We start from the raw sequence: 11,340 nt of genomic DNA, 5'->3' as shown, positions 1-11,340 counted from the left end.
AAAAATTGAAAGAAAAAAAAATAAATTGAGGTATCACTTAGGTGTTTATATTTTTTTTTTTCGCAAAATTTATCAAAATAAAAAATCTATAAGAAGTTAAAAGAAAATAAAAAGATGACACATTGAGACTTTAAATGAAGATTAAACAAAAAAACTAAATCAAATTTATCTAATGGATTAATTGTATCTTAATTTTGCATAAATATAATTTCTTTAATTAAATTAAGGTATTAAATAATAATTTTATTAATATAATACATATATCAAAATAAAATTAAATAAATAATTTAAACTATAATTTAACATATATAATTAAGGTATAACAAAACATCATAAACTCATCTTTGACTTTATCTTAATTTTTTTGTAAAAAAGTCTCAATTTGATCTCAAAGAAAAAAAACACCTATAAGATCTAGACGAATTAAACCTATCGGATGTTGGTTATTTTATATCCATATCTCTATTAAAAATTTTCTTTCAAAATTAATTTATTGACTGTCTTTGTTATCAATTATCTGACTAAAAAAAGAAAAAAAGAAAATATGATGACATGTGTACAAATAAATTATTTTTTCTTAAAAAATTATCTAATTAAATAAACAAAAAAGAATGGAATAAAATAATAAAAAAGTAATAAAATAAAAAAAAGTTGAGCTATCACGCGATATTAGTAATAAACTTTTCTTGTAAAATTTATATTATATATTATATATTTTTGTTTACTTTTTTATATTTAATTTTTTTGATTATATTGTTTTTTTTTTAAAAACAAATTTGATATTATGGATTAAAAATATCATTTTTTAATATTATAAAATTTTAAAAAGTTTGAAAAAAATCGAATCTAGATGTCATGTTGATACATCTATTAATATATTTCTATACAAAACTATTTAATTACAAAAGAAGGTACAAAAGTTATTTTAATTATTGTAAAAATTACCCTACCCATAAAAGAATAAATAAAAATATTTATTAAATATAAAAGTGAAAAAAAAAAAAAGGAAGAAAAAAAACTAAAGAAAAAATGAAGAAAAAAAATAATTGAGTCGACCCGTAACATCGGCAATAGTTATTTTTAGAAAAACTTATATCATGAATTTGTAAAAAGATCAAAAACCAAAAAAAAAGAAAGGACAAAAAAAATAAAATTAAGATATGACATTGACTCCTCGTTACTATTTTTTAAAATTATCACATAAAAAAGTAAAGAAAAAATATATCTTTAATAATAATAATAATAATGGAAAAATATATCTTTAATAATAATAATAATAATGGAAAGCTTAGGGAGCCATTCGTTGGACAATAATGGTGAGACAGGCAAGGGGATTATCAATGCTTTTGATCTCACCTCTGGTGTAAGCCATAAACACAGTGGCTAATTCATCCAATGATTTTGCTCGACACCAAATTGAGATGTTGGCAGCAACGGAGCAGGCTTTGTGGTCTTGTTGTTGCAGTGGTGAAGCTGGGCCCACCAACGGGTCTTTGCCGAGCTGTAAGCAAAGCCAGGGAAGCAATCCTGTAATGTGCATCAGTAGTCTAGTCTCGCGATCACCAAAAATGGAGTCACATGAGTGCACTATGATACGAGAGAGGACCTCAATTGCTACACCATGACTAACAGTGGACATGAGTCCTTTAAGAACAAGGGGCTGCACTCCTTCAAATACTGGCAGATTGCCACTGGTTTTTGGCAAATCATAGCCCCTATATTCCATACGCTGAAAATCCCCAATATCAACATTATCAAGCTCATCTCGAGGCATGCTGGAAAGGAGAACATTTTCAATTGTTCTGTCCCGGAATGATAAACGGTCAATCACACGCGAGAAAAGCTCAAGAACCTGGCAGTAGACATGAATGAAATCTGTGTGCATCATGGCCACACAACCCCAAAAGAGTTGTGGGTAGAGAATCACCTTTTCTGGCTCCTTGTTCTCCACCATTACTTGCAAGGTCAGTAAAATTTCCATGATGAAGCCCAGAACAGGAGGTATTGAATTTCCCAAGCATCTATGTAGGCAACGAAGGAGTAATATACATGTATCACTTGTAACACTAGGCCGCAATGCACGATAGATCTGGTGAGAACGACAGGCAAGGTGTCTTGACGTGCATTCCATAGCCCATTTGAGTGCCTCAATACCCCAAGTCTCACGAAGATCTCCTTGGAAGAAGATTGCAGCAACCATACTCTGAACAAGTGCAGACAGAAGTGCAACACTAGGAAGCTCAGTCCTTGTAACTGTAGGGTCCTCATTCTCCCACATCACGCTCCCTCGGTTTGACTGAACATACTTGATCAAACTGACAACCTGCTGCTTGTTCACTCCATCGTTGCTTTCAACCTCAGACAGCTCCAAGTGCCGACCTGCAAGTGAGTATAGTAGATTAACAAGCAAATGCTGGCAGTGCTCCAGTACAAAATCCTCAGAGCTATCCATTGAAACAAATGTGACATGAAAGGGCAGAGGTAAGTGCTCGCGATAGTCTTCATCATTCTCGTATGCAATTTCTGCAAGTAGAATCAATGCTATATCTGCATGAGTAAGTGAGTGCTGCTGATGCCCTTGCAAAGCTGACTGAAGTTCTTTAGCATTAACACCGTGCATCCCAACCGCAGAATGCAAGATATCTTCACCAGAATTTCCTTTGGAGTGTTGTTGTTGAGTACTTAAATTTTCATGTTTTATTAGATGTATCCGATTCTTGAAAAAATCTCTTAACAGTACTCAAAAATTTAGGAATTAAAATTTTACTTTTGTGTGGTATTTTAAGATTAAAAAAAAACTTTATTTCATATTTAATTTGAATAAAAAATTATTTTTTATTTTATTTTTTGAAAAATTAATGTATGATAATGAAATTTAAATTTTTTTAAGAAAAAATAAATATCACTAATGTTATGTTTATTGCAAAATGTGGGATAGCATTTGAGTTTTTTTTTTTTAAATGTCAAATATGACATTTAGATAAAAAAAAAATACAATAATTATGAATTTTTTTGAATTTTTTTCATTCAAATACCAAAATTATAAATTTTAAAATACAGTAATTATAAAATTTACCACGTTTCTTTAAATAAAAAAATAGTATTTGATTACTAATAATTTTTTTTTATATTTTTCTAACTGAATATTACTTTTGAAAATTTTGAAATGCAATAATTATAATCGTTTACTGTGTTTTTATTTTTCGCATGCCATTCCACTTTTTTGAAGTAGTTGATATGTGGCAGCAGCTAATATGAGTCTCTCCTGCGTTAATTGAAGATGGGATCAACGCTATGAAATGAAGGGACCAAATAAAATGTAGAAGGAACAATTGGAGATGGGACCCATGCGATGGATCTAAAATTTTTTTAGCTATCTACTTGTAATATATACAATGCCGATGAATTGTTGTAAAATAAATAATTATTGCGTTTCAGTAAAATTAAATGTACTAGTTATATTTTGTAATTTTTGTAAAATATATAAAAAGTTTAATCATTGTATTTTTTTTAATAAATGTAATAATTAATTATTATAATTTATTTAAAATAATTAAATATTTCATCTTTTAAAAAATAAACATAGCAATTATTCATTATAATTTTTAAAATAATCAATTATTGTATTTTGTTTAGTCATAAATGCTGTAATTATATATTATAATTTTAATAAAATAATTAATTATTAAATTTCTTTGAAAGTAAATGCAATACTTATTTATTATTTTTTTAAAATAATTAATTATTATTTTTTTAGGATAAACACAATAATTGTATATTATAATTTTTTTAAATTAATCAATTACTATATTTTTTAAAAGCTAAACGCAATAATTATTTATTATAATTTTTTTAAAACAAGTGTATAATCAATTACTGCATGAAATTAATGTAATAATTGATGACTATTTTTTTTTTTTTATAATTAGCCAGTTGAATATTGTGTTTCTACAATTTTAAATGCATTTTTTGTCAATTATTTTTATTTAACAAATTGCTAGATTTATTATGTAGTGAAAGACATTATAGTAAAAAAAATGATTAAGTAATCTCATATTCCTCCTAACTAAATATAGGAATTTAAAAATGAGATGTCATAAAAAATTACATTTTCTTCGAAATCATACTTTTTCAAAGATCATATTTTTCTCAAAATTTAAAATTTTACGAACCAAACGTCCTGTAATAATTAAGATTATATACCAATGATCAAAAGTTTGAGGGAAATTAGTATTGCAAATAGTATTTTTATTTTTTTATGATTAATGTTACGAATGGTTTTGAATAATAAATATCTAATGAGAAGCATAAATTTAAAAAAATTTTAATATAGTATTTAAATTATAAATTTATTAACTAATATAATACTTAAATATTATTTATTTATTACGTATCATCATTTTAAATTAATTATATTAGAAGTAAACACCATATTAACTAACAAATCCATAATTCAACTACCATATTTTAATTTTTTTAAATTCTAACATTGCATTAAATATTTTATCATATTTTAAAAAGCATTCATAACGTTATATATATATACACACACACATATATTTATATATATAATTAGAAAGGTGTCCACATAATGTCACAGATAGACATGTCAATTCATGTAATCGTATTATATAAAATATTAAGAATTCGTATATTTATATTATGTTTTTCATAAAAATTAAATGTCATAATTCATATTAATGCAAAAAAAATATTTTTTATTTATTTTGCTACAATTTTAACCTGTGTTATTTTCATTTTTTATATCTTTTTTCTGTTATTCCATTGAGTCATGTTTTGAATTATTTGATCTAATTGCGAGTAAATTTTTTTCGTTTTACCATATCTAATTATTGTTTTTTGTTGCAAAATTTATCCAATTTAAAAAATATATAAAATGAGAGAAAAATAAATGGAGATGAAACATGTATATCTTAATTGACCAACTTTTCTTTTAAATTAGTCCAAAAAATATGAAAAACACCAAAAAAAAAAAAGTAAAAAGTGAGAGAAAAGTAAATGAAAAAAGTTGAAAAAAAACTAAAATTAAGTTATAAAAAGAAAAAAAAGAGCAAATAGAGGATGATACATTGACATATCATATTAAGCTTAAAATAAAAAAATTTTAAATTAAAATAAAAATAATTAATTTACTAATAGAATACATATATGTATGTATATATATATAAATATAACTAAACAAAAAATAAAAAAAATATTTTATAGACACTTCAAAATAGGTCGTAACAAAATACTATGAACACACTTCTTATCTAATCTTATCTTTTTCTTAAAAATTTAACTTGCCGTAATTCAATCTTGATTTTTGAAAATCATCCATTTGTTGAATTAAGATAAATAAAGAATCATGAGATACGAATTGTTTTGACATATTTATAAAATTGTAAATTGTGTTACAAAAATTATCTTATTAAAAAAATGCAAAAAGAAAAACTAAAAAAAAAAAACTCAAATGGACTGCCATGTGAAAATCATAAAAAAAAAAAAAGCAAGATTGGGGTTAAAGTAAAAAAAAAAAAAAAAAAAAACAAAGTAAAGGAAAGCTCATTGGGGTATTATACAAATTATTTTGTCATTGTTATGAATAAGCTCATTTTATTATAAATTTTACTTTATTAAAAAAATCAAAAGTAAAAAAAATAAATCGGGTATCACTTAGGCATCTATATTTTTTTGTCACAAAATTTATCAAAATAAAAAATCCATAAAAAGTTAAAAGAGAAAAGAGAAAAAAAAAAAATGGCACGTTGAGACTTTAAATGAAGATCAAACAAAAAAATTGAATTAAATTTATATAATAAATGAATTTCATTTTAATTATGCATAAATATAATTTTTTATTAAATTAAGATATTAAATAATAATTTTATTAATATAATACATATATAAATATAAAATTAAATAAATAATTTAAACTATAATTTAATATATATAATTAAGGTAAAACAAAACACCATAATTTATTTTTGATTTGGTCTTAATTTTTTGTAAAATAATGCTATTAGATTCAAATAAATTAAAACTTATCGGATGTGAGTTATTTTATACCCGTATCACTATTAATTTTTTTTTTTGAAAATTAATTTATCGATTGTCTTTGTTATCAATTATCTAATTTAAAATATATAAAAAAATAAAAAAAATGATGACACGAGTATAAATAAGTGATTTTTTCTTAAAAAATTATCTAATTAAATAAATAAAAAATAATGGAATAAAATAAGTTGAGTTGCACGTTACATTGGTAATTAACTTTTCTTGTAAAATTTGTATTATATATTTTTATTTTTATTTACTTTTTTATATTTAATTTTTTTATTATATTGTGATTTTTTGTTTGCAAAGCCAATTTGATATTATTGATTAAGAAGATCATTTTTCTTATATTATAAAATTTTAAAAAATTTTAAAAAAAATCAAATCTAGATATCATGTTGATACATCCATTAATATATTTCTATACAAAACTATTTAATTACAAAAGAAGGTACCAAAGTTATTCTAATTATTAATAAAAATTACCCTCCCCATAAAAGAATAAATAAAAAATATTTATTAAATAGAAAAGTGGAAAAAACAGGAATAAAAAAACTAAAGAAAAAAATAAAAAAAATTAAGTTGACACATAACACCGGCAACAATTATTTTTTGACAAATTTATATCATGAATTTGAAAAAAAAAACCAAAAGAAAGGACAAAAAAATTAAATTAAGATATGACGTTGACCTCCTCGTTAATAATTTTTAAAATATCATATAAAAAATAACTAAAAATAATATATTTAATAATAATATCAAATTTGTTCATCAGTTAAAAAAATATTTCAAATATATTTATTAAATAAAAATAAAAAATTTATCAACAAGAAAAAAAATTAAACAGTAAAAGTAAAAAATAAATAAATTATTTGTTACTCACATATTTTTGACAAATTGATAAAAAATTAAAATCTAAACAATAATTTATTAAATATAAAAAAAATGAAAAAATATATAAAATCAAAACTTAATTAAAAAGAAACACAACATTTTGTATCAACTAAGTAATAAAAATATATAATAAATAATTAAATTTTTTTAAAAATTAAGAAATGTATCCCTTCGAAATAAAAAACCTCGCCACCCTAAAAGATTAGTAAAAAAAACAGATTCCAAAAAAAAATTATAATAGAATAATGGGTTTCTCCCAAAATAATGGATCCCTTTGAAATAAAAAAATAAAATATATAAAAAAATTTGAAAGTTTTTAAAAGACAAACCGTAAAAAAAAAAAAAAAAAAAAGAGAGTCCCACAAAGCACAAAGAATTGTGAATCTTACTTTCAAAAATTTTTTTATAGAAAATATAAAGAAAAATGAAAACATATAAAAAATGTAAAACTGAAAAAAAAAATTCAAAAAAAGTGAATCCCAGCCCTCATTGGAAAAATATAAAATACATAAAAAATTTGAAAAAACCAAACCGAAAAAGAGTCCCACCAAAAACAAAAAAATTGTCTCATTTTAAAATTTTTTATAATTAAATATAAAAAGTAGAAATATATGATATTAAAAAAAATAAAGAAGTAGAGCGCACCAATAAGAGAAAGCTATGAGAACCCCAAAAACGTTTTATAATAAATATGTAAAAAATTAAAAAAGAAATCAACACGTGGAGTGGACAGTGCAATCCAATCTACAGTACATGGAGCACCCAATCTGCAGGTTTTTCACAGTAGATATGCATTCAAGTTTAGAACACCATTGCTACTTAAGACCCGCTTTCAAAGTTTTTATTACCTCGTAAGATATGACATAGCTTCATAAGAAAAAAACCATAGAGCACCACTGCTACAATACCCAAGTATTTCCAAGCCCAACAAGAAACAAACCATAGAGTAGACTACCACTGCCATAACTGAAAACATACATGAAAAATAGAAAATTGCACCACCAAACCCATGGATAAAGTTCATCAAGCTCTTTTGCAAACCTCCCCATCACAGACCCAGCCTTCCTTTGGACTTTCTTCCTCCTTTTCATCAGCTTTGGTTTCTTTATCTTTTTCCAGGGCACACTTTGGATGCAGATCAAAGTCACATTCTTCACAGTAGAATGACCAGATTTGTCCTCGTTCATTGCATTTATCACAATAGTAAGACCTGCGACGAGTTAGCACCAGCTCATGCTCCTCATGCAGTTCATGTTTTAGCTTCTCAGGCCACTCCTTTGCCATCTCCTTTGCCGTCTCCTCATACTTCGCCTCAATCTCCTTCAAACGCTCCTCAGTGAAAGGATAAGCATCGGCCCCATGGTCCATTATCAGATTCCTGGTCTCATTTGTAACAGCTTTTCCAGTTGGTCCGATGGTAATAAGCATAGGGATGCCTTGGACCTTGAATTTGCGACTCAACAATGGCTTCCTAGCATCACCAAAAGGAAGTGCCAGCCAGGGCATTTCTGAATAATATTCCTCAAAGGAGGCTTGATCCTTGTCACTAGAAATAAAAACCACTTCAAACGCTTCATCTTTTGCCTTGATCTTGTTGTATGCTTCAACAAGTTTTGGAGTGAAGGCACGACATGGGGGGCACCAATGTGCTGAGAAGTACAAGAGAACAGTCCTCCCTACCAAGTCAGTGACCTGAACCTGAAATGGGATATAAATTGATTACTCATCAGAAATATGGGGGCTGAGTTGAGTAGCCTTGCTGCCAACCATTGCTTATACTCGTATGGAGCATGAAATACTTGAGAAAAAATAGTTAAAGAGCTGTGAAAGAGAATGCGGGCAGAATATGGTGGGGTGTGTAGTGACAAAACTATGGTCTAATGCATGACTAGTGACTAAAGTGAAGCTAAAAAAATGCTGAAGAAACTCCAAATCAATATAAGGTCAAATCATTTTGGTTAAAACAGAATTTAAGGTTGAGAGGATATTGAAGAATTAGCAGCATCTAAGGAAACCTAAAAACCATACCTTAGCACCATCCTTCCCAATGACAAAATCCAGATCCCCTGAAATCAGAACCGATTCCAGAGTTTGTGCTGCCTCTCTTGCTTTCTCTATTTCTGCAAGCTCTGCAAATTTTTCCGGGGTGAAGGGATAGGCCTGAATCCCATGTTCTTCAATAGCTTCAGCAACATTAGAGTGAAGAGTTTTCCCATCTGGCCCAATAATAACAATAGTTGGAAGGGTAGAGAGCTCAAAGTACCTAGTCAATTTCTCACAGCTCTTGTCTTTGAAAGGCACTGCCAACCAAGGTGCCACAAAGCTTTCCTTGAAAGATTCCTCTTCATCATCAAGGGATATCACAACAATCTCAAAATTCTCCCCCTTTTCCTTCAATTTCTTATAAACTTCGGCAAGTTTTGCAGTAAAATCGGCAGATGGCTTGAAGGTAGACACTGCAAAATATAGACCTACAGTCTTCCCCTCAAGTTCAGACACAGGTACCTAGTATACAAATAAAGAACAAAGTACAGATTGGGATAGCAATGATAATTTCAAACCCATCCAAAAAAGCCATAAAAACTACAACTGCGTTGTAAACAATCAGCACAGTTATCAAAGTTACCTTGTTTCCATCAGATGTAACTACAAAGTCGCGTGAACGGGAAACCAAGATAGTTTTTATGGACTGTTCAGTCCTGGCCTTTTCTTCTAAATCTTTTAATTCTTGGATCTTTTCAGGGGTGAAAGGATACCCTTCCTCTCCATACTCTCGAATGATCCCAACTCCGTCATCAGTGGAGACTTTCCCATTTTCATCCAAGAGCACAAGATGAGGTATTCCCATCACCTTGAACAACTTATCCAACCCCTCACGTGTTTCTGAATCAGAAAAAGGGATTGCAAGCCATGGCATCTTAGAGAAGTAACCGTCGAACGACTCTTCATCTTCATCTCCCGAGATAAAAATGATCTCAAAATCGCCTTTGGGAGAGAGTTCAGAGTACACCTCCACTAACTTAGGGGTGAATCTTCGACACGGACCACACCATGATGCTGAGAAATACAATCCAAGTTTCTTCCCCTTCAAACTGTCAATTTTAACCTGTAAAATGAAAATCTCAGGCTACATTGCCAAACATAATTACCGCAAAGAACAGAGAAAAGAAAAAACCTTCCAACAGTGACAGTTATCCAGATCCCACTAAAATACACAGGATAATATCCAACAAACCATAAAGCTCATATACCTTAAACGAAAATCACAACAGTAGATCTCACACTATTATTATTCATCAGGTCCAGTCATTGAAAAAACATATTAAAATAAACGTGAAGAGACAGATATGATTATTATTATTGAAAAGTATAATATTTACCCAATATAACTCGTCAATTTCATTTGAATTAGGCAGCCAATGGAAAGCTCCAAACCCAGTTCAGAAAACATCGTAAATCATTATCCCAGTTGACTACATCTAATCTTAAAAGAAACAAAACTCATTCCCAAAAAATGTAATTTCCCAGCTTTCCCTTCTAGAAGATTAAAACTGAAGCACAGAGAGTTTAAAAGGAAAATCCTAAACTCAACTGTTTTCCTCTTCTAAAAGAAAAAACCCTGTTAATCAAACATTGATAAAGGTTACAAGAAGACAAAAATCAGACAAGAAAGATTTGTTCTACCGGACTTAGTTACCTGATCACCGTTGTTACGGACGAGGAAATCCCTGTCTGAAGAAGACAGAAGCGACTTAAAATCGTGACAATCACCGTTGATCGTTTCAGCAACATTGTTTTCAGCCTCAGCCATTGTCGAAACAGAAAAATTTTCGGTTTGGTAATTTTTTTTTTCTTTTGGGTGATGAGTGAAGGTAACAGCGTTAAGCCACTGCACCCTTCAGCTGCTGATTTATAGCATATAGCATAAGGAGGAATAAGAAATGGTCCGGACGCTTCTAGAATTTTCATTTTTTTGTTTTCTTGACAAAGAAGGCAGGGGCAAGGCAAGGCCGACATCCACGTTGCCGAGAGTCCATGGGGACCAATGGCGTCAAGGGATGTCGCATCATGTTTGTTTTTTAATGTAATTTCGTTGGAGTTTCCTGCTTAACTGTTGACTTCTCCACGTTTTCATTTCTAAGTCTTCTGATCTTATCTTCTTTTTTTTTTTTTTTAAATATTACAAACTTTGTCATTAAGGAAAGAATAAAGAAGAATAAATAAACTAGTGAAATATTCATTCGGTATAAAATTTATGAGTTATGAATTAAAATTTTAGTAAAAATTATATATAAATTTAAGAAAATTTAAAATATTTATTTAGTGTTTAATATATTAAACATAAATTATAAAACTAATTTTTAAATCTTATATGTATTTAATTCAAAA

General features: G+C 27.8%; 2 protein-coding genes across 2 annotated transcripts; both read right to left on the bottom strand.

The window, feature by feature from the left end:
• Nucleotides 1–1,288: 1,288 nt before the first annotated feature.
• Nucleotides 1,289–2,768, bottom strand: LOC149519334 (cell morphogenesis protein PAG1-like). The gene has a single exon (XM_089758866.1). It carries the CDS (start codon nucleotides 2,618–2,620, stop codon nucleotides 1,289–1,291), a length of 1,332 nt encoding a protein of 443 aa, XP_089614992.1. The 5' UTR covers nucleotides 2,621–2,768.
• Nucleotides 2,769–7,763: 4,995 nt separating this feature from the next.
• Nucleotides 7,764–10,834, bottom strand: LOC111288702 (putative nucleoredoxin 1). The gene is made up of 4 exons (XM_022879701.2): nucleotides 10,649–10,834; nucleotides 9,578–10,057; nucleotides 8,980–9,456; nucleotides 7,764–8,649 (listed from the first exon to the last, which is right to left on the bottom strand). The coding sequence occupies exons 1-4, from the start codon at nucleotides 10,760–10,762 to the stop codon at nucleotides 7,975–7,977; spliced, it is 1,746 nt and encodes a 581-aa protein (XP_022735436.1). The 5' UTR covers nucleotides 10,763–10,834; the 3' UTR covers nucleotides 7,764–7,974.
• Between the last annotated feature and the right edge of the window lie 506 nt (nucleotides 10,835–11,340).

Source organism: Durio zibethinus, chromosome 4 (genome assembly GCF_047325235.1).
Source record: "Durio zibethinus cultivar Kanyao isolate XHJ-2024 chromosome 4, ASM4732523v1, whole genome shotgun sequence".
NCBI lineage: Eukaryota > Viridiplantae > Streptophyta > Magnoliopsida > Malvales > Malvaceae > Durio > Durio zibethinus.
The sequence above is the reverse complement of the archived record's forward strand: the minus strand, read 5'-3'. Positions and strand labels throughout refer to the sequence as shown.